At 40.6% G+C, this 24,596-nt stretch overlaps 1 protein-coding gene across 2 annotated transcripts; it reads right to left on the bottom strand.

The window, feature by feature from the left end:
* Nucleotides 1-308: 308 nt before the first annotated feature.
* Nucleotides 309-16,647, bottom strand: RIOK1 (RIO kinase 1). 2 transcript variants are annotated; one of them, XM_075744985.1, is made up of 17 exons: nucleotides 16,441-16,647; nucleotides 15,133-15,340; nucleotides 13,915-14,005; nucleotides 12,734-12,803; nucleotides 11,982-12,024; nucleotides 11,194-11,286; nucleotides 10,105-10,217; nucleotides 9,898-9,978; nucleotides 9,254-9,340; nucleotides 8,578-8,715; nucleotides 7,891-7,994; nucleotides 6,512-6,618; nucleotides 5,342-5,407; nucleotides 3,561-3,680; nucleotides 3,191-3,244; nucleotides 1,997-2,140; nucleotides 309-509 (listed from the first exon to the last, which is right to left on the bottom strand). In XM_075744985.1, exons 1-17 carry the CDS (start codon nucleotides 16,509-16,511, stop codon nucleotides 399-401), a joined length of 1,701 nt encoding a protein of 566 aa, XP_075601100.1. In that variant the 5' UTR covers nucleotides 16,512-16,647; the 3' UTR covers nucleotides 309-398. The 2 variants fall into 2 exon arrangements, with proteins under 2 accessions (XP_075601100.1, XP_075601101.1); XM_075744986.1 differs by lacking the exon at nucleotides 16,441-16,647 and adding an exon at nucleotides 15,799-15,917.
* Between the last annotated feature and the right edge of the window lie 7,949 nt (nucleotides 16,648-24,596).

Here is a 24,596-nt window from a genome sequence, read left to right as displayed (position 1 = left end):
TGTCCATACTGTGACGAAGGCATGGGCCTTTGAATCGCCATTCCTCCTCCTCCCAGAACTTGTTTGAATCAAATCACCACTCTGGAACAAACCAAACTAGCTTGTATGCAGCATGAGACAGGGAAGCAAGACCCCAGGAACAAATCAATGCAAGTTTAACAACAGTTTAAACCTGCACAGATAAAGGATTTTAACATGCACAAGTGTTAAACTCATTGTCTCCTACTGAGAAACCCATGACATATGATCTGTTCAAATAATTACACCATGTTATTAACAAAACCACCCTTACAGTTAATACCGCTGTATATAAATAAAGGACTTTTAATTTTAAGATAAGAAAAAAGATGACTAAATAACCCACAAAAACCATCCCTTTCTCTAAGCCAAAGCTGATTTTATTTGCCTTTCTTCATTTTTGCAGTCTTTTCTTTCCGCTTCTTCACATGCTTTGGGATTTTGGTTTTTCTCTTCTCTCTTTGGGCTTCTTTAACCATCTTTTTCCTTTCCTATAAAGAATCAAACACCATTCATTTAAAGCCAGAAGGAATGAGAGATTTTGAGCAGGTCAATCGTTACATCAACAAGTTAATGAATACACCACATAAATGAGGTTATCAAGAGGAAGAAATAAAAAAAGAAAAAATCAATAGGAATGGCGAGGGGAAAGGAAAAAGGAAGTATAAGTTGGTGGTGGAGCCAAGAGCTGCACACTGGTAAATGACAAGGCAAAATTCAAACTAGTTAAAACCCAAGTGTCATGAAACCTTTGAAGAAAAAGGACAAGAGGCACTCTTAACTAATGCTGTTTACACTGAAGATTACAACAGGATGCCTGATCTAGGTTTTCTGCTACCCACAGGGCTACTATAGTATGGATTTCTATATGTCATGCAAAAATACTGATCCAGTAAGTGCTGGTAACTCAGAGCAAGCTGATCATCATCAGGATCAGCAAGAAAGGGTGCTACGCTACTGCCATACACTGTAATTTGTGCCAGACAGTGAAGAGACCACACTCAATTGTAAAACACAATGGGGTAGGGAGTGGAAGAAATTACTGCTCATCAGCTGTTCAACCTACAGCTGAGTACATAAATTACTAAAAAACCTCATCTTACTCCCATAAAAAGAAGTCCAAATGAAAATCTATCCATAAGGATAAGCAACCAAGACTTCCCTGTTTCACATATGAAAGGCAGCAGCTCTAGATTGGTAGAAGTGTCTAGTAGAGCACTGCATTTTTATTTGACAGATACGAAATATATTATCTTACCTTTTCTAGGAAGAAAAGCCTGACAAGCAAACCCCCAAATCTTGAACCCCTTAAGCCTGGCAAGTTTCATCCTTTTGCACAGCACCTAAAGGCTGCCAAAAGGCTCTCACCCATGGGTGATACTCTGCAGAAAAGCCTCACCAGAACAGAGCATACTTGTTCTGCAGTTTGGAAAACGAAACCTTAAAAACAAAAAAACCAAACCATAATCCCTTTGCATGACTGCGTTACATCTCCTGCCCACAGCAAAGCTAGCCAGTCTCTACTAATGGTACTGCAAAAGCCACTGTGGTACAAACATTGTCACCAAGTCTCCAGTTTTATAGATTAAGTGGTCTCAGTTCCCTGGGCAAAAGGGGGTTAATCAGGGACACGACCACAAACCTGAACACCAAAGCCTGGAAGAGTAGCCAGAGGCACTGAAGAGCTGCCCAGGCTTCACTAATTCTGCTTTGCATGGCCTTAGAACTCCCTGCAGAGATCTCTCTTCTAGCTTTGTCTAGGCTAGAGAGAGCTATTTTACATGTTCCTCTACACAAAAACACCATCAAAAAAGCATCCATAATTAAATTCCCTTTCCCTGCTCTCATTCTCCACAACAAGAGAAGTCCATAGCTTGTTTCAGACAGGAAAGAGCAAGAACCACTCAGAACTACGTTTGGATTTTTTCCTGTCACGTAGGTAGAGGCGGGAAAAATAAACAATTCCTGGCCAGTTGACCTTTTTGTCCATGCTAACTTCAGCAGGTTTATCTTTGGGATGTACAAATTCTTTACAGCCCGAATCAGAGTCCTGTGAGCTGCCATCATCATCATCAGAGTCCGTTTCTGACTCATCTGCCACCGTTTCCAGAAGTGCAGGAATCTGCAAGATATATCAAGAGAGAATTATATCAAACCAAAACCAAGAAGCCCAATGACAATATATATACACATATAAAAACAAAACAATCTGCTGCAGAGAACCCCTTGAGCAAGCTTGTGCCACCTCCTTTACTACAGCCACCAATAAGTCTCAAGAAAAAGAAGGAAAAGTAGGTTAATCCAAACTAAGAACAAGGAATCTAGAACAGACAACACACAATCGTTTCAGTCAGGGCTCACAGTACAGTTGTATTGGCACTCCCAAACTGATTTCCATAAGTTAAACAGTGACTTGCTAACATATGTGGAAGCCAATTTTTAACTATACTTGGATCATAGCCAAGTCTACCTTGGAGGCACTGTATGTAGGCTTTACTGCAAACACAAATATCTACACTGGAAAACCCACTTATTGTTAAACAAGTCTGGAGACTGTGCCACAGCCTGATCCCATCCATATTTATATTTCCATTTTAAAATAGAGTCTACACCACTGCTAAATAACATTTACAAAGGAAGGAGGGGGAATCCACATAGGGCTTCTGCCTTGAATTATATTGCTACAGACTGATCTGTACCCAACTTCTAATCCAATGCACTTTACAGAAGTGTCACTGTCAAGTACTTCAAATATAGTAAGACATACTATCTTATGCCTTATGCTGCAGGGTTGTTCTTTACAGAATAACTACAACAAAGCTATCCCGAACATATCAAAACTTGTACTCAGGCCAAAATTTAAATCAATTACTTTTTCCATAATTGGAAAACATCTTTCCTCCTCTCTCCCTCTAAACTTTAGAGATCCCCGCCATGGCAAGGATTATCATTTCATTCTCAAGCAACCCAGCAGCAGCCACAGTGCAGGGAAACAGTTCATGTGGTGTGCAGACACACTCTCATGCCAGACCCACCCCAGACATAAACGGTCACTCTGCAGACAAGAGGCTTCTTTCACAGTGTCAGCTGCAAGACAAGGCATTCTCTGTACTACTTTGAAGTGCTTTTCTGAAAACAGCTAAAATGAAGGATTTCAAAAAGACTCTCTCACCTTCTGAACACCAGACAAATCCTTCTTCAGTCCTGTTACAGTCTGGTAGAGAATCTACACCCAGGGAGAGAGAAAAAAAAATTATGTTATCAAAATATCAGTTTTAAGTCTTTGTGCCCAGAGAAAATTATTATCTCAAAAAACCCCAACAAAAACCAAACCAAAAACCAAACACTACACCTCAGCCAACCAGGAAAATGCCACAACGTTAGAATAAGTACTAACCAGACGATTTTAAAGTATGACACTAGATTCGGTACTCCACGCTTTGGTAACAAGGCTTCTGGTTTTGTTTGTTGCTATCGGTTTTCAGTAAGAAGAATTAACATTCTCTCCCTCTTTTTTGCAGTGCCTCAGCATGTCTACTCACATTATCTTGCTGAACATTCAACGCCATATCCTCCTCTTTCAATTTCATCATTATATCCACATCTCTCTCATAGTTTTTAACTTCGGTCAAAGTTCGAGGTATGTAAGCCTTCTTAAACACCTGGTAGAGTGAAAGGAAACACAGACTTACTACTTTACATATAGTTTCATGGTGTTCTTCCTTCCTAATTGTGCATCCTTAAGAGAATAATCACAAAGGATTTCATGGCTCAGAGAAATGCAAAATGAACACAGCAGTCATCCACTCCATTTGAACCGCAGCGTTTTGGTTTTTTTTCCAGGAACAGACCTAACATGAAACCTACACATTCTTGATACATCATGACTAATAAGGCTCCTTCCTTAGCATGACTCCCACCAGGCCACTTACAAACTTCTCCAACCCTTTCAACTTCCTCTTAACCTGAGTCCTAAGGTTTTGTATTCCGAGGATTTTCTCTAACATTTTTATTGTTAAGTTTACAATGCCTTCAGGAGGCAACACTATTAAAATGCAATTAGAACTTAACCTCTTTATATAATAATACCTGCTTCAACCTACAGTCCAACTCAAAATAGGTTCCTGCAGCAGTATAGTACAGTAAAACCTAACTGTAGTATCAACAATATACTTAAAGTTTGTCATGCAGTGTTTTTTAAACAGTCCTCTAGCAAACTTTTGTCACTACCAGGTCACAGAGAAGCATTTTGCTTCTGGTCAATCCCAGTATAAATCCAGTACACTTTATGATCATAACTGCTAGATTAAGTGCTGTGCAAAGAGCAGAGACGCCCATTTCCACAGTACTTGCTCTTAATCAGCTCTGCTCATTTGTGAAGGAAGTAACACAAACTAGCTATGGTCACAAGAAGTCTAAGAGAAATAAACTGAACTTAGGTGCTACTAAACCATCTCTCTTACAGGTCAGTACCTTTATATAAGCAAAGGAACAATTGATTTGCAAAAGATGGGCTTGCAACAAAACACTAGCATCTGACCCTATAGTTTAGAAGTTGTATGCTGAGGATAATTAGGGGGAAAAAAGAAAAAAAAAAAATCTTTCCATGGCCAAGCTTGAGCCAGAAGCAGTTAGTAAAACCTGCAGAGCTCCAAGAGAAAAAAAAAAAAAAAGTTTCTGATAAATCAAGTCATATTGACTCCAAAGACAAACACCACATGAACCAGTACAAATAGGTTCTTACTGATACAAATTCTGCTCAACACAGAGTTGCTTTTTTGTTTTCTTTTAAACTCTTCTGGAACAGATAGATAAGACTAAGATAGAAATTGTTGTATCTTTACATCCAGCCTTTCCAGAATGTTAGCAGTTTTCTGAAGCCACTTCAAGTCCATTACAATTAATGTAAAAGCAAGGGAGAAACAGTACATGGAAGAACTGAATTAGACTGGGACTGGAGCTAGACAGGCAGTTTGGTCAATGCACGTATCCAAATATCCTGCTTCTATATCACTGGTCCAAAAACAGTGGCATAATCAGATCTCTACACTCAGTTTTTTTGTTAACTGAACTGGAAGACACACCAAGGGATCTAGCTACAAGCAAACATACTGGCTTAGGAAATGGAGTATTTAGCTTTCTAACACCTTTTCACTGTCAACTTAATACTTCACATCTCAACTAGTTCAAGACATCTCAGTATCACAAACAACGTTCTGTTTATCAACTGTACATTTTACCAAATAAAACAAATGTTTTTCATTGTTTAGAAGAGGCAAGGTTAATATTAATTTCATAGCAGGAACAAAAAATCCTCACTTACTTCCTCATCCACTTTATCTTGACTGGATCTTTCCTCCTCTGTTCTTTTTGAAGCTATTTCCATCGCCTAGAGAAATATAAAACAATACAAAGTTATCACTCTTTAGCATCGCATCACTTAATCCAACTAACCATTCCCATCTGTGTTTCTCACTGGACTATGTACTGTCACTCAAACACTCCAGCTTTCCCTTTGCAATGCCTTCAGCGACACCTAATGGTAACCAACATTTCTGTGAAGCATGCTTACAACTGCAGATCTGCTTTATTACTAGAGGGAAAACATGCTTCCTGCTCCTCCCAGACCAAATTACGGCAGGCCCAGCATGACTACACGTCCTAACAGTGCAAAAACAGTCCTGGAACCTGGCTTTTCTCACGCACATTGAACAAGCCAGTGGAGCACAAGTAAGGGGAACCATGTAGCACAGCTCTGTCTCATTCAGTCTCCAACACGACAGAAAGTACACAACACCTGGAAATCCCCATGCTGTACTGGTATTTGAATGACACCCACATGGTCTTGAACAGGAATGACACATCAAATCTCCACCCTGAGCACGGCACATGTGCCCCCCCATTTCTCTTGTGTTAAACAGCTTTCCCCCCACCTCCCTTTTTAAAGGAATATCTAACTGGGAGCAGAGGACTGGCAGCTACAGATGAAATATATGGGTGCTGCTAGCAGTACTGAATAAGCTTACCTCCTCCTAGAATCAACATGTTCTGCCAGTCGCTGTATTTGGCTTGCAAGACCTTGTACCTTGGAGTAACACTGCCCTGAGTCATTACCTTCCCCCCTCAGCCCACCCTGCTCAAATCTGCATTCTTAACCCCATTCTCTATACAGGCATAGTTATATTTCTGCAGAGCTTCTCCTTGCCAGAAAGAACTCATTTAAAGCATCCTAGGTTTAGCAGCACCTGAAACAGACATTTGAGTTTTCAGGACTAGACTTCTTGAGAAAACATAGAACAAAAGTGTTGTCATCCTATAATGGTATAAATGGAAAAGACCTGTATGCATTTTAGAAGCACTAGCATAACATGATGTCATGTACCAGCTTCCTTTCATAGCAGGATGTAGAATAAGTGAGATGAAGCAGCTTGAACTAGATCTGATTTTATTGTTCAAGTCTTCCTACGTAAGCAACAAGGCCATGAGGTCTTACCTTAGACAGATAGTCATCAATATTCTCACTTGTGATAGAAGGATCAGTAATAAACTCAAACAGCTCTCTCACAGTCATCACTGCAACATTGTGCTTCTGGAAGAAGTCTACCAGGAAACAAGGGCAGAGACAAAAACCTTAAGTACTTACAGGTAACATATGTAGCTGTGATGTTAAAGTGACAGTTACAGCAAGCCAATGGCCCTGATGACTTGGGAAAGTCTCAGCAGCACATACTGCATCATACTGCGTTTAGTTATCAGATGACTCTTGGCCATCTGAAATAAAACTGTTCATCTTCCAGATGCAACAAATACTGAAAGGAGAATAACTGGATAAACATAAAAGCCAAATGAATTTCAGCAGGAGCCAGACTTAATGGAGTAGCTGCTAAGAAGTAAAAAATTTAAGAGAGGTGTAGTATTTGCAATGATTAATATGAAAAATATATTTCAAAGAATAAGGAATGGAGATCTCAAACTTTTGTCAAAGAGAAACAGAAGTATCAACTGAAACACAGTACAGCCTCATTACGATTCACCTAAAAGGGAAGGCACATTAACATATTAGAATTTTCCTCAATACTACACTCAGAATTGGTTTCTTGAATCAAGTATAACCAAATTGGGAGGCTGCACTTCTGTACTGAAAAACAGCAGTGAAAAACACTGAGGACTTTCAAGAATGTCTGTAAAAATCATAAAAAAGTCAACTTGGAAAAAAAGAAAAGGGGAGGGGAGGACAAAAGCAGCCTGCAATGACAGATTTCTTGTCCTCAGGGAGAAACACATCCTACCAGGAGGTGTGTATCTGTTACATAACATGCATACTCACACATGAAGACCAAATTTCAAGAGAAAAATACCATAAAAGGTACCTCGTTTATCAAAATACTATGACAAGTGATAACATCTCAAATTACTCTATGCCTCAGTCCTCTCACCTGACCTAGACAAGTAAGTGCAAGGAACTTCATAACACACAGTAACTTACTGCCAGCTGAGGAATTCCAGATGCAGATTCCACTCACAGAAGGAAAAAAATCAGTATGTCTGCACAGTGTTCTAAGTAAGGGAAGTTAAGATTGGGGTGGGTGCTACTGCAGACTGGGACTGATCTCAGATCGATTGTAAATCTGACATTCAGCTAAGTGAACTCATTTTGGCCGGGTGATTTCTAGCAAAACAGGCTACGGTCTTCTGAGCTCAGCACAGTACACTGCTCCCTGAGAAAATCATGGGAACCTAGGGGAGGGAGTATTTTAACCTAAGTTTGACAGCTTCCACAGTCACTTATACCTGAAAAAACATACATGAATACAGTTCACCTTCCTAAAGAAATCAGTTATCAGAACAAGAGTTTAAGTGCAGCCCACTCACCATTAATGTTGGCACAATCCTTTCGCAGGAACTCCAACGCATGCGGGTGGTCATGCTCCACGGCCTGAGACACATCAATGATGTATGCGTCCCCACTGTGGTACCTGCAAAAACACATAGAGCACTGCACCAACTCCACCACTGCTATATAGCAGATTATTCAGGGGCAGGGAGCAATGTCTGCTTCAAACTTAAGAACCAGCAAGCAATCTTAACATATTTCTCTAGCATACATCTCACATATTAGGGCCAGAGTGGCTTTTTTGGGTCAATCCTTCCCTGCCTCTACACAAGCTCCATTCTTAAATTTCAAAGAAATAGTCTTCTCATGAACACAAAAAGCAGTGTTATAGGTGGGAGGAGAAACAGGAAAAAAAAAAGATACTTTATTAATTTTTTCTCTAGTTAATAGGTTTGTTTGTGAGGGGGTTTTGTTCTGGGTTTTTTGTGGGGTTTTTTTTTGTTTGTTTGCTTGGGTTTTTTTGGTTTTTGGTTGTTGTTGTTTGTTTTTTTAACACAGAAAGCCAAGATCTGGGTTAAAAGCTACATAATTAATTACCTAAGTTACAAAACCCAGTCACAAAAAGGACCCCACCCTCCCTTAAAGATAGATTAGTACTCTCACATAGAGGTTGCCAATGCATACGTTTTAGGTGTCACAATTCAGAGCAAAGTTTAAAAACATACAGCATATTAAATTCACTGAGATCTGCATGAACAAGTCTGGCATCTTGGTACATCCTTCTCATGTACTGGATGACTTGCAGGTACAGCTCCCGGACTTTGGAGTCAGATAACTGGGCGTTCTTCAGCAGAGGAGCAGGCCTTAAAATTACAACACAAATAACAGAAAGTGAATACTTTCTTCCTTCTTCATACAAGCTGCAAATGCTTTAATTGCTGTACTGATCACTAAGTGTGCCAAGCAAGTCAGCATGAGCAGCTAAGTGCATGGAGCCAGGGTGAAGGGCCACAAAGTTTGGTATATGCCTGCCAAAGATACTGGAGCTCTGTTTCCAACCTGAGCTAATTTGGACCATGCCACATTAACGTTTGTACTACAAAACAATGAGCTATCTTCATGTATGATTAGCAAGCCTTTCCAGCCTTAATCTCTGGTTAAGCCACTTTACAAATTCATTTTGCACACAACTGAGGCTTCAGAATCAAGCAGATTGTCTGCAGTAGTAGCTGGCAAATGTCTGGGTATTCTACAGGTCATGTGCACATGTAAGAGCAACATGTTAATTTTACAGGCCAAAAGAAACAGTAGGTAAATTCAGAGTGTTGGTTTGTTTTTAATAAACCTTTGTGGAAAGCTACTAATATAAAAAAAAAAAATCGATTTTCTAACGATACTTACCTATCACCTTTACCAATAAAGCCCATGAGAAGCACATGACTTCTAAGCATAATTGGCTCTGGGCAAGGTATCCGGGCTGTATTCAACCTGTAACACAGGAACAAAGCCACAAAAAATAAAACCAAACTCTGCTATTTGCATTCCGCTAGTGCCTATAGGAGCTCTGTTGCTTTAAACATAACATGCAATAAGAGCTCCTCTGCTCAGGAAACTCTCACTTGTGAAGAACAGCTAGGAAACGAATACAAAAAGCCACAACCATTCTGGTGCTGTCCCTTCTCTAAGCATTCCTGTGTCACACACACACAAAAAAATCTTTACATAGTTCAGGTTAATCCTAGATTAACCTATACCACACAGCACGCTGTTACTCAGCAGCGGCTATTTCTAGCTTTTCCTCGCTTTTCAGTCACGTCAGACAGAGTTCAGACATTGAAGAGCTTAAAGCATGAGCAGCAAGACAAAGGAATATCTTTATTCCTCCTTTCCCTTTCTTCTCTCCCCCACAGGGAAGCTTAAGACACTTTCCAGAGACCTTAAAAGGTAGTGACAGCCACAGTCTAGCAATACGAGAGTACCTCCTATAAAGTTTCAGTTTATACTTTATACAATTTGCATACTGAAATAAAAACTGGAAGAATCACCTTATTAAGTTCCTCATTTCTTTTTCAGCCCATGTCTTCACCATTTTTCTTGGGTTGCCTTTACAATATCCATGACGAAATCTTTAAATACAGAAATAAAAGACAACAGGGACTCTTAGCCAATCAATGCAGTATTAGCACCAGTGATTTTACCACCTTTCAAACGACTCCTCTTCCCCTGTAAAACCAGGCAGAAGTAACACTCACCTGAATTCACCACTCACATATTTATCCCGATCTTTAAACATCAGAATAGAGGTTTTATAAATCTTTATTGCTCTGTTCTCTCCACTCGCAGTACTGGCATGATACACGTTAGCCTATCAGATTACAAAGGGAAGAAACAACATTAAAGAAAACCAACGTAACCTTCTCTCTTCTTGACACCTGGAAAAGATCTGTTGAAAAGATCTTTGTCCCTACGTTGCACCCAGCTGAGTGAGACTGCACACAATGGTAATCTCTTTTTCTACCAGAGGCAGCTTACAGGAAATACGTAAGACTGGGTAAGGGTGTGACAATGCACCTAGGACAAAACCAACAACGCACAAGAAAACTGTCTCACCCACATTTTGGACACTGAAACAAGCCCTTGTGAGAAGGGTTAGTTTGAGCCTGTGCACTATTTAGGCCCTTAAAGCATAGCCCAAATATCTCATGTTGATATTCCACCTCTACAAAGGGTGGAAGCATGCCTTTAATCAGCATCCAAGGACTTGGAAGAGAACTAGATCAGCTTAGGGAACAGGCATTCTAAAACTGATTTATTAGTTTACTTGGAAGTTTGTGGTCTGGTTTTAATTATCTGCAATATTACTTGATAAAAACAGCACACAAACATGCTAGTTTTGTAAAAGCAATGAAGGTTTAATAGTATTTTAAACAAGTTTGTTACACCATTTAGATACTCCCATGTCTGCTGACATGTGGAGCTGGTCTGATCTGCATGCAAGAGTCTCGCATGAAGAAAGAATTACCTGGGATTGTATGTTTTTTCAGGCATTGTTTAATATTATGTCTACACATACCCTTTCAAAAAAAATCAGTTGTAACATACAACTAACAATATCCAGAAATTTAAGATAACATTTAAGTATTCTGAGAAATCTTTCATACTTGGGAAAACTTGTTTCCTTTAACATAAATTGCATTTTATCTTAAGATAACTTCTTACCCATCAAGCAACACACGCACAAAAAGTAGTACTAAACCCAAGAATCTCAATACATCTTCTGAGCACCATAAGCTTCCACGTAAATTGCTGAGAAAAAGACTATTGAGTCATTTGTAACTTACTTCTTTCCCTGTGCTGATACAGCCATTGATTTCTGATATGACACCTCTAGTTAGCATCTTGAACAGAATCATTCGGGTCCTTGGATCCAACACCTCAAATTCAATGCAGAAAAGTCAACACAATTGCTGTCTTTGAAGATGACAAAACCTAATAATACAGTCCAGTCTTAGCAGCATATTAAAGGACCCACGGTATCGTACTATTCTTAAAGGATGAAGTGATAATCCAAAACACTCAGAATTTTGCCACGATTCTAGAATGATACTTCACTTTGTCGCTCAACATGATTACTTTTTTTTTTTTTAAGCTAAGCATATGTCCTTGAGGTTGCTCTAGAAGAGACATAAGAGAATGATTTCCCACCTACAGTTGCACTAAATGTGTTAAAATAAGGTTTCTCTTGAGATGCAGCTATCATAACTGAAATAGAGCAGCTATGTGGCCTTGGGCCAGTAATAGTTCAGTCTTGCTAAAGAAAAGAAGAAAAAAGAAAAAAACCAAACCCAGTATTTTTTTATTGTTCTTTGGAATTTAATAAAAGCTTTAGATAGAATTCTGCATTGCGTATATGATCAAATCACAATGTTGAGCACAAAAATGAGCTCCAAAATGTTTATGGAAGCAGGTACAACCTTCATACAAGAAACAACAGGCCTCTTCAGGATAACAAGGGAAACAGAATTCCAAGGCAAAACTCTGTTCCTACAGTGCCTGTTTTATCATTGATTCCAAAATTCCACATTATTTGTTCTGGTTGAAAGAGAAATTTGATGAATTAAGGACTTACCTGTTCTACTGTTGCTCTGTCTGACTTGTCTTTGACTCGGTACCTAGCAGAAGTGAAAATAAAATGATACAATCCCGCATATGGGCTCAGTACTTTGACAGAGTAAAACATGACATTCTGTACCAAAGATAAGATGACAGCCTCAAGTAGTAAGCCTTTCAAGTTCATAAAAAAGCAAAGGTTTCTCCTGCAGACAGGGGAAAAACAAACAAAAAAACCAAAACAACCCATAAACATCAGTGCCCTTCACCTTTTATAGGTATCTTCTTGCCTCCACTGAATAATGTTCATTCAGGAGAAAATGGTATCTGTCTTAACAGCTTAGGGCTATAAGCTGCAGGCTTAAAAAAAAATAAAATTAAAAAGTACTACCTTTCCCTCACCAAATTATCAGGAGGAACCTTCAAAAAGCTTCCAATACCTTTTTAGCCCAACTGCTTAAGGACCTCTGTTTAGAAAAAAAGAGTATCAAAGATAAAATAGTCTTTTCTAGTGGAATGACACCCATCACTTCTGTCTTATTACACCAGTACATGAGGTGCTACCAGTGACAGAAGAATCAAAACTTTGGAATGATTTAGGCAACTGATACGGAAACAAAAAAGACCAAAAGGCAAACTGCATACAGCCTACTTACAAATCTTGTTTTTCTTAATAAATTTATTCAAAACTCAGGATCACACTAGGAAATAAGAACTACTCTTCTGGGTTCAAATTATTTAAATGAAAATAGAACTACAAGCAATACTCACATGTCTGCTTCCTTCTGCCTAGATTTTTCTGTGACTCTGTTTATAACTGAGTCATCAAAATTTAGCTTATCTGAAAAACACATAACAAGAAATGAAGAAAAACAACAACAAAACTCAAAGAAGTTTCCCGCATTCAGAATTGCCCCTGCAACTCTGCTGTTAGCTAATACGCTGTAACAGCGTTCGAACACAGGCAGAGCTCTCTAACAAGCACAGAAGCTTAGCTATGTACCAGAATTAACCTAGCTCTCCGCTCTGTCTACATTTCAAAGTAGGACTATAAAGTAACAACACAGATGAATGAGACAGTCCCAGAGATTTGGAAATGTAATGCCTCCCAGAAGTAATGCCTTTTGGATAACATTTCACCATTAAATTTGTCCACCCTTCTTTTACCACAATCGAATGGTACTTTTCTGAACAGAATAAGCAACAGCCTCCAGGATTCTTTCCCCATGACGTATTTAAAGTGGTGTTTGATTAATTGCTAAGTCTATAAAAGCTGCTGTATTTGGCTACATACAGCAGCACCACTCTTTCGAGTGTTCATTTTAGAACCACCTCCTTTATAAAGGAAACAACTGCTCTGTTGACTACCCTGTCAATAGGCCCCAATCACAGCTATCTCTAGTACTAACAGGCTGAGCTGAGCAGCTGTTTCCACCACATGATAAACACAAACTACACTGGCTAAGGCAGCCACTTCACTTATCACAGAAACTCTACCCCTGTGAGGTAACTGTTGCATAATGTACCACCCTGATACTACAGGGGACTGCAATCATCTAGAAAATTTAGCTGTGGTAGCAGCTTTGAGAATGACCAGCATCATCACAACAGAAAGTTCATACGCTCCCTCCAGCCGAACAGCTTGCCCTTCTACAGAAAAGTTAGGGAAAAACAACTTTAATTTTATGTGGTCTGGAGAAGTCAATGGGAAGAAAACAAACAAGAAATACCCAACAGAACAGCCCTGTGGCTCTGAAGGGGGAGAGAAAGGGGTATGACAGCTGGTTAATGGAGACTAAAGGCAACTTCAAGTACACAAAGGCCATTTTTTAATCTGTCTGACAAGAGTTAACTGCCATTCCAGTGATTTCTGGCTTAAAGTAAGCAGAGTTAGTCTGAGAATGTCACAGATTGTATTGTCTTTTATGAAAACAGATACCAATTATACTCACCTAAATTAATTTTATGTTCAAATTTCCTTAAAGCCTTGTCTGTAGGGGTAGACATTTTGGCTGAATAGCAACTAGAGGTCTGTCTATTTGCCTGAAACAAAGGATTTGTTAATATAAGTTGCCTTCACTAAATAGCCTTTTGAAATACAGACAATATGATTGGAAAAGTTAGCTCTAGGCATAGGCACTTGAGCTATAAAAAGAAAACCAGAAAGGGTGAGGAAAGGGATATGGATTAATACCAGATTTTACTTAATTCGAGAAAATATAGGTGACACATCAGTTAAAATTCCAAGAAGTGCCACCATTCAGGCTTATTTTTGGTCTGGGAATTGAGCTGTAAGTCTCTCATATTAACACTTTTTCTATCTGTAAAAGGAAGGGAAACAGCAGACAGAAACAAGGAGAAAAATGAGAGGAAAAAAATGAGAAGGTAGTGAACAGAAAAAAATTTCCAAGATGCTGTCTTTTCTTACAGGTGGTCTTCCCCAAACACAATATCTGAACACGATTTCACCAACACTGAACAGTAACTCTAAAGGCAAGAATAAATCATCCAGGACAAGTGCTGTGAGTCAGATATGATATGCCATACCACTCTAATCTCAACTATTGTGTTATGTTGGTATAAGAAAAAAAGGTTTTGAACCTCCAGTGTCCAAGTTGAGGGCAAGAAGGACGCTTGTTCTCACATCACATGTGCTTTTCACTCTGCACAATGCCAACAGCATACACTCTAAACTAACTAGAGCACTTCTAGCACCTCCCTCCATCTCTTATGCTTTCTTTTGCCTCCTTCACTATTAGTCCAAAACATAACATAATATTTCACCCTGGGTGTGACAAGCAGGCATGATCTTAAAATTAAACAGAAAGGATGAGGAAGATGTTCAAAAACAGAGGACAAATACCAGAAAGTAAGTAGCATCAGTGGAGACTGGGGTGGGCAAAGAAAGGTAAGGAACAGAAGGAAAACTGCAGTGAAAGAGAATCCAGCGATACAGTTTGAGACATGGAAATGGAGCAGAGCTCTGGCTACAACATACATACACACATGGCATTGCAGAGGAACAGACTCAAAGGAAGGGGATTCTCTCCAGGAAAAAATTTTTGTTTGCATCTATGGTCAACATAATACTTACGAAGAACAAAACCTTCAGGTTAGGTCAATTTTGCTCTTGGGCACCCTCGATGCTCTCAAACTAGCCTTTAACGTACCTGTGGATTGCATCCACCAGCAGCATTGTGGCGTTTCATGAGTCTTCCCACCTCATCATCCCAGTCCCAGTCTTCATCTTCCTCTTCATCATCATTGTCATCATCATCACCATCTCCTTCCTCAGTGTTAACTCCTTTGCACATGCAAGACTGGCAGTTCTCAGTGACCTCACCTTCTTTAGCTGTTTCTGTGTCTTGTGTAAATTCACTTCAAACAAATACAGATGTTTATATAACTACAAATGTTTATTACAGTCATCAAAACCCAATACATTTATCCCAACAAATGATTTCCCAAGGTTAGCTCTCCGCAAGATGTTTCTCACTTCGCCTGTCTTTAAGCAAACATGTACGAGGATTTCACTGCCTTTAAAGGATAGACTACATTTAAACTATCTTCACCACACCGCTGCTGCCTTCTAACTTGTTCTGCAGTTACACATATTTGAATCCCTCTGCCTCCCACCAGATGAACACACTAGATCAGGCCAGTTGGCTCCTTCGCCAGAGACGAACCACTCTGCTTGCTGCCACAAGGTATCACGCACGGTCTCATCGGAGGCAGACAGCCAACCTGCTGGTAACTCAGGACACCAGCACAACCTATGTGAAAAAAAGTTAGGCCTAAAAAAGAATTTGTGGGAGAAATGAACCCTTTAGACTTACTTATACCTTAACATCTGTAGCACGTCACATTTTTCTGCCAGAACAAGTACGTCTCAAAGCAGATTCTGTCGGCATTTGACATTTAATGACATGAACAGCAAACTAGAAAGAAAACGGCTTCAACCCGTAACACAAGACCATTCTTTATTCACTCCCCACTAAATACAAAAGGCTCCAGACTTTCAACGCAACAGAAAACGCGGTTTGATTCCAAAACTAATCAAAGCGATCAGCCGTCCTCAGCAACCCACCGTTCCCTCACGCGGTTTCGACCACCGCGGGTCGGCAGGCGGGCTGAGGTGGGCTGCCCGTTCTAGCGGAGAAGCAGCGGTGACAAGGAGCTGAAAAGCAGAGCCGAGGAAGCGCGCACGGCCTCCCCTCACCCGCCCTGCCCCCGCGGTTTGTAAGCCGGCATGCCCGCTGCCGGGAGACCCGCAGGACTGCTCCCCTCCCCGCTCGTTACTGTTTGCCGGCCGCGCCTGGGGACAGACGCGCCCGAACCACCCCCCCGGCACCGGCGACTCTGACGGGGCCTGCAGGAACGGCGGCCCCACACACCACCACCTCACCCCCAGGCACGCCCGGCCTCGCTTCACAGAGGCCCGGCCCTCCCGAGCGGCCCACGCTCTCGCTGCCTCCTACCCGTCGGAGCTCTCCGCATCGTCAAACTGCCCGGGCACGGCCTGGCTCATCGCCACCGCCCGGTAATCCATGGCGGCAGCCGGGGGGGCGGGCGGCAGCCGGCCGCCACGCGGGGCTGCAGGCGCCAGGCTGCTCCCTACGGCACCAGCAGAGGGACCGAAAGCATCGAGGGCGAGCGCGGCCGCACGACTAAGGAGGGCGGGCCCTGCCTCCGCCCCTACCCAGCTCCCGGCGCGGGGATTGGCTGAGACCGCCTGGCGTCATCTTACCTTCGGGTTTGGGGCAGTCGCGGGCGGCGGGTGTAAAGGCGGGGGGGGAGCGGCCCGGGGGTCGGGGCTGTAATCCTGTACCCACCAAAGACGGGGGACGCACCAGGGTAAATCCGGCAGCCGCAGCTTTCCTCCGGGGGAACTCACAGCAGCTACTCATAAGTAAATAAACACGCAAATACTCACCTGTGGTGCATCTGCATAACATGGCGTAATACAGCCTTAAAAACGTTGCATCTCCATGCCCTCTTCTCTTTACTAGAAAGAACCGTTTATGCCACAGATTCATGGTTGTTTTCCCCAAAACATTAGTGATGACCTATGTCATCTGTCAGATATCGATAGAGTTTTATCTAATGTACTCTGAAATATTAAATACCAATTTTTATTAAAATAAAGCTGTAACTAAAGACCAAGGAATTCTGGATTTTCGGTTCTCATTAAAAGCATCTTAGGTAAGACCCCTTACACTGAACAATGTGCTAATCTGTTTATATACCAGTATGATGTAGGATTAAGAAAATAAAGTCGGTGCTGTGCTTTTCCTATATGGTACATAATGGTAACATTTAGAAACGCAGTCTTTTTTGTAGATGTTTTCCCATGATCCAAGCGGCATACATAAAGGCTATCAACATCTGCGACTGTGCAGAAAGCAGGGCTGCTTGCATGGAGAAGCCTTTACAAAAAGAATGAATGGAATAGACGTCATTTCCATCTGCAACGCTTCTGCAAAGTCAACCTGTTGAGAGTCCCTGGAAAGCAACAACCCAGTTTCCGACATTTCTAAAGCTACAGCTCTACTTCGCGCTGTCTTCCAGTGCTGGCACTTAGGCTTCCGACACTAGAGCGCCTGGAACCTAAGTATCCCTTTTTCTTCTCCTTTTGTGTAAAAGGGGGAATATTGTGTCAAATATTCTTTCTCTGTAACAGAGTGCCGTCTGGTACGGCAGAAAAGCATACAGTGTCAGTCTGAAGGAACAGTACGACCACCGCGTTCCAAAGTAGGAATCTGGGAGAGAAGAGGCTTCACTGCCAGAACAACTGTCAGTTAAGCTCCTTGTTGTTCCTCATGAAGAGCCATTCATAGAAATGGGGGAGTCGCTACTGGATGGCATTATTAAAGAGCCTCCCATAAAAGATGCGTCTTATTTTCTCACTTATCCCCATGGGTCTCTGTTCAAGATATATCCAGGTCTTGGTACTGAGAAACAGTTTCCTGGCAAGGATAATTTGAACTTGGCTAGCAAAACTCCCAGTCCAGAAGCAGTCGTGGTAAGATCCCATGCTGCTTGAATGGAGGCTTGAATGATGAAGATACCTTTCTCTGATAAAGCTAGTAGTAGTGCTTTAAATAATATTTATATTGCAATATTTTATATGCGAGTGTTGGGCCTCCCATATGTATAATATAAAAGAGAACTGTTAAGAATATCAAATGCAGGTGCTGGAGTTGGGCCTTGAATTAACTGAGTGCTGAATGGAGGGGGCAGTGCACTTTCACTGAAGTTCCCATTCAGGTTACAAATTATTAAAAGTGTTAATTTTAATTATTTTTTAAAGTATGTATCATAATAATAATTACAAATTACAAATGATCACAGGTTACAAGTTACACTCTTTTGGTAGGCAACCACTGGACAACAGACCCTCCAAAAAACTGGGGAGTGCACAACAGTGGTATATCATCTGAGTCTTTGCATGAGAACATAGCGTATATACCAGGTCTGACACCATCAGAGTGGCGAAAAGAGGTATAAAGAACAGTGTAATACAGTACAGCAATAGAAGAAGTACTGAGAGAAAGTTTCCACCAGAATCTATGAGATGCTTTGTCCTATTTATAGTTTTCTTTTTTTTTTCAGTTACAGAGTGTAAAAAAAAAATAAACCAAATATTTAAAAATGGTGGGTCAAACGCTACTCCTGTTTATTAGTAGTTTTATTATTTATTATTATTTTATTATTATCTGGGAAAGTCAGTAAAAAGATTGGTACGGCCTATTACGTAAGGCACTATAGTATATTCTGACTGTCCCACTCCTTTCAACAGACTAATTCAGTAGCATTTCAAGTATATTTTTTTGCCTTCTACCTTTATCTTCAGTGAGTAAAATCTCCCTTTCATCAGTCTTCTCAAAATTCAGTAAATGGAGCAATGCATAAAGCACTGGGAGACTTTTACTTCTTACTGCTTTAATGTAAACATTTCTCTTTCTCTTTTGATTTCGTACAATCAAGTTTTTTGGACAAGTTTTATTTAGATTTCTTAGTTTTTGGTTTTTTTTTTTTTTAATTCTTGCTTTAAGGTCTTGGAGGTGCAAGGACTGTAGGCATTGTAGCAGGGTGGGCTCCTTCAGTTTCATCATTTCATAATGCTGGCCCACATTGACTTATCTTTACAGATGGAAAATTTCCACTGAAGTTAGTGAAAAAATAGTTTGCATAAATTGAACAGAGGGTGTCACCTCTTGTTTTGCAATAGAAGAATGATGCAACTCTACTAGTGCTGTAACAGTATGGGTGAAGCTTACTCGAATTTATCCCCGGTTGCCTTTCTGCCTTCTCTGAATAATTACTGTCAAGTCACATGACCTCTCATTTTTCTAATTAGTTGATGACAGAATGTGGTTGTTCACCTAGGAAATGCCAAAAGCTGGCAAGGACTTTTTATTCCAGCATTCTGAGATATCACTTGCTCCCAAGGAAGAATATAAGCAAGGAGATACAAGCAATAAAGGGATTCTCTCCACTCATACAACAGGGACCCCCTGTCCAAGTCCTTACAAAGCATCCTCAGATGTGCATGGAATAAAATATTCCAATTACCATTTGGAAAAGTTATCATTTTGGGAGACAGTTACGAACTTTAGTGGAGTCATCAAGGAGCTAGAGCAAGTTCAGCAAGAACAAACCCAAATCGTGGATATTCAGTGTGATGATATGGTTTTGGAGAAGGTTAAGATGGGGGGAAGACTACTGCTTAACAATTTAGGTCTAGATGATGTGACTAGGAGGATGAAATGGAAGCAGAAGAAACGGCCAACACAGATTACTGATTCTTACTATGAAACTATTTCTCTGAAGACCAATTTTAAACAAAAACTGTCCAGTAACAGCATTTAGGAAAAACTATGAACAAGTTAAAGAAGGATACTGAAGATCAAAGTGAAACAAAAGGTAAATTCACAAAGGAGAAAAATCAGGCTAGGAGTTGGCTGCTAGTCATAGAGGAAACCTTATTCGGTGCTATCAAATGTCTTGAGGATGCTGGGACTGGGAAAAAAAAGCCCTTCTGAAGCATGTGGAAGAACTTAAATCTGCATATTATCTCCTTCAAATAAAGCATGATGGATCACACCATATGCAAAAAAGACAAAATACAGGAACTGCAGCATCTCAGAAAAAAAAAGCAGAAACACGAGACCAAGACTGTAACTTCAGCCCTGCATGTGCTAAGGAAGAAAAGGAGCATGCACAGAAATAGCTCCTGTCCTTGCAAAGAAAATTCCAGGGAGAAACGGATGGCAGGTTGGCAGGAAGTCAACAGTAGCAATCCAAATACAACAAGCTGGCTGCTCAGCTTAAAATCCTGCAAGCAGAATTTGAAAATGAACAAGCTGAGATGAAGAAAATACAACAGCAGATTTGTGAGTTCAGAAGAGAGAACCAAAAGCTGCAGCAATGGAGGGTGAAAGACCAAGAACAAAACCGCATCCTGTAGCTTGAAACTGCCAGATGGAAAAGGAGATGTGATAAAGTCAAGAGAATCACAGACAGTGAAGGAATAATTCAGACTGATACAGCACTGTAAGCATCCTAAGTATCTATAACAGACAGAGTTTCTAGGTATCGTGTGCAGCAGTTCTCCTTTGTTTCTCGGGACAAACTTCCCTGACTCAACCTGAGGGTTCTGACCAAGAAGTTGAGAACCAGGGAAGTAAATAAACTTGTGTTTCTCTTCAAGAAGTTTGAAGTTAAGATAGCACTCCTCCTCTTATGTCCTTTACTGGACTTGAGTCCCAGTGTGGAATTTTTTCTTATACAGATATTTATGCAATCATCTAATTTCAAGTAGTGATCAAACACTTTGCAATTTATTATTCAAAATAAATGAGGGAATTAAAAGTTGTGATAGTGACTTTTTTCCACTTCAAGGGGAAAAGGAATGAAAGGATCAGAGTATAAATGTTGCAAAGTTTGACACCTTATCTCTTTCTCCAACTTTGCAGAAACTTCTAGATACAGTTTTGTCTGTATCTGCCCTGGGCTGGGGAGGTTGAAGACTGGATGCAGTATTGCAGATACACTCTGACACTAGAGAGGTGACAGTCACTCGCCTTCATCTGCTGGTTGTGCTCCTCTTGATACAGCCCAGGATGCTCTTGGCCTTTCATGAGCTGCTGGCTCATGGCAACTTGGCATCTACAAGGACCTCCCAGGTCCTTCTCAGCAGAAGCTACTCCCTGGGCAGTCAGTCCCCAGCCTGTTCTGTGGACTGGAATTCTTCCTTTCCTGGTGCGGGACTGTCTGTTGAATTTTATAAGGTTCCTGTTGGCTCACTCCTGCAGCTTGCCCAAGTCCCTCTGGGTGACAGCCCTCTGCTCAAGCATAGCTGCTAGACCTCCAGAACTTGATTTGGCACCACCTGCAAACCTTATAAGCGCTTTTGCCCCCACCAAATCATTGATAAAAACATTAAATTGGACAGGTCCTGTGACACACCTCTGCAGTATTTGTCTCATTACTGGCACCCAGGTAGAATATGAGGCTCCTGAGAGCCAGCAGATTACTTCTGAGCTAATAATGATGGTTGGCTAGACGATAGAGGTTAGCCACATGTGATTTATAAACCCCCATACCCTCACCCAGTCCCCATTAAAGAGTTCAGAGACCTGGAGGCAGGGGACACTTCAGATGCAGAATCCTGTAGAGCTGTGAGATCGACTTTTGTAGCCTGGCTGCAGCCTTCAGCAAAGATCTGGAGATTTACTAGGAGCTATCAAGGAACCCTGGGGGCAAGGCCCCATGGTACTCAGTTCAGGGCTCGAGAAAGCCCAAGCTAACTGTCAGGGAGCATGCAGCAGGAATGGGGCTGATCCACAAGGGAAGATGGGCCAGAAGCTGAGGGTGACCCCAGCACAGGCGGTGTCCCACCAACCATGGCACAGAACCACAGTACCTGGGTGAGGGGGTGACAGCAACAGGTTCTGCCAGCAGTCCCAATGACTCTGAAAGATCTCAGCCTCCAAAAAGTCAGCATCTCCTCCAGCTGATGATTCTTGTATCATTGTTTCATGATGTTTGATAACATTCCTGGTGCATCTGACAAAGGTTAGGTATGCTATTTTACCGTTTCATTTATTAGATCATTTATTGATTTGATAGGATACATTTTTATATAAATTATGTCAAAAATAGAGCCATGACAAAATAAAAAAACAGAATGAAACACAACATAATTGGGTTTAATTGCAAAACTGAATACATAATAAAGTGCTTGATTCTTACAGGTAAAAACTTTCTTCGTTCTTGTTGAAAGAGCTTTGCTCTTTCTTCACTAAGCAAAGCAAGAAAACGGTGTTCAGACCCAGAACATATTGTTGAAATTTGAATGTACCAATGCTGTCCGAGAAGCGGGATCATTTACTTGGTGTGCAGTACACCAATATACACACAGAGCAGAGGTATTTTATTTATTTCATGTCTGCGCAGGGATGGGTGCTAGGTGGTAATTCCACAAAGCTCACACTCTACACACAGAATCTACAACATATTTATCTTGTTACAGAATTTGAAAAACCGACCTAAATTTACGCTAATTGGTTAGTAATTACCGCATCATCTACTATTGGTCAAGTATATTTAAATTAGCACGCATGCTCCCTGAGGCTGGGAGGGGCTAATTTGCATAGTCCTTTAATTGGACTTTAAGTGGTCACGAACTCCCTCAGCGACCTTTCCCTTTCCCCTAGTTACTGCCAATTTTTGTTGACCTCAGGCCTCTCTGGCAATCACCCAGCTCTTGGTGCCTTCTGGGGCAGGATATTTCCTTTTTATCAGTTTTTCAGCTCTTCTTCAAGGATACTTTTAGCAAAGCATGCTTTTTATCAGTTCTTCAGCTCTTCTTCAAAGGTATAGTCATTAGCAAAGCAAGGTAGTGAATTAAATTAACCCCAAATTAAACAGTGTCTAAGCACTAACCCAAACACATTTCTATCCCTGTAAAGTGGAAAATTCTACTTTAAAGATATCATTTCCCTCCCCTTTGAGACTATGAGATCTCTTCTCATAGGTCTCATATCTATCACTATTTTTTTTCATTATAACTACAATTGTCCTTCACAGACAGCTAGTACTGAATATACTATTATAATATTTACAATTTTAGCGGAGTTAAATTAATAACACTTTCCAAGGAGATTCTATAATTATCCCTGTGGAGGAAAAATTTCATTCTATACATAAACAGCAAAACAACAGGTAACTAAAGTACTAATCCTAAATACAAAAACAATTGGCTTTGTGGGCACTTAACCTCTACTTAGGCAAGTCCTGTTTCTCAGGTACAGTTCATTGAGGTTTAACTTCTCTGGTCAGTGTGAAGGTCCATTCATCTTCATCAGGCCTTGGTGCCCTTTTTACCTGTGTATAATGAATCCAGAAATTAATTCCCTCTACTTTAACCGCAGTATGTCTTCAATAGCACAGTATGGTGTCCTTTCCATTTCTCTTTTAGTGGTTTGTCTATCCAGGTCTGTATGTAAACAATGCCTCGTGGTTGGAACTGGTGTGTCCAAGGGAAGAGAAACCTTTTGATCTAGGTACCTGTGTAGTGAAGATAAATTCTGCAAAAGAGAAATCAAATATTCTTTAGTTGCACCCTGTCCTCTTATATGCATTCGGTCTCCCTTGACGTTTAAAAGGTTTGTGGGATATGCTTTCCCGTACATGATTTCAAAGGGGCTTACTCCTTCCTTACCTCCAGGTGTTATTTGAATTCACAGAAGAGCTAAGGGTAAGGCTTCCGTGCACTTAAGGTGTGTTTCCTGACAAAGTTTAGAAACTTGTCTTCTGAGAGTCTGATTCATTCTTTCTACTTTCCCACTAGATTAAGGCCTCCAAGAGGTGTGTAGTTCCTACTTAGTCTGCAAGAACTTGGAAACTTCCTGTACTATTTCTGCAATAAAATGAGGTCCATTGTCTGAGGAGATTCCCTCTGCAATACCAAATCTAGGTATAACAGTACGTAAAGCCATCCAACAAAGAAAACAGGTCTGCTTTGTTAATTTCCCATAGCATAAAGTGTAATGTCTAAGAATTAATTAAATCTTGTTTCCCCTTTTTTTTTCTTTGACATTGACAACTCTACCATAGCCTTAGATGGCTTACTTATTTATTGATTACTCCATATGTAATTTCACGTACATGACCTCCTACTGGTTATATTTTGTTTCCCTATCATACAGACATCAGGCTTAGAATATAATTTTTCTTTCACCATATATGACAAGTGACACTGCCTTGCTCTTAGATTCTTTTCCCTTAATAACATTACTAAACACATCTTAATAGAGGCTCAGAAGGAATCAAACATGCACACAATGTTAGGTTTTGTAATATATTCTGTATTCTAATTCTCAAAAATACAATCTTAATTGCCTATCAGTAGGTTATGTGCTCAGGATCTTCCCAGTAATCCTCTCTGCCATTTACTATAGCTGGTCTTGGTCAAGACACCACCGCCACCCTTTAGTTAACTCTAAGCAAAGGCCGTGATGAACCCTGTGCTAAATTTTAGTTCTCCATTTGTTCAAGCACTGTTAGTTTTCCTCCACTGTTATGCTCCGTTGGACACAGACCATCCTTCTACCACTGAAGATAACAG

The sequence above is a fragment of the Balearica regulorum genome, chromosome 2, assembly GCF_011004875.1.
Source record: "Balearica regulorum gibbericeps isolate bBalReg1 chromosome 2, bBalReg1.pri, whole genome shotgun sequence".
In the NCBI taxonomy this organism is placed as follows: domain Eukaryota; kingdom Metazoa; phylum Chordata; class Aves; order Gruiformes; family Gruidae; genus Balearica; species Balearica regulorum.
The sequence above is the reverse complement of the archived record's forward strand: the minus strand, read 5'-3'. Positions and strand labels throughout refer to the sequence as shown.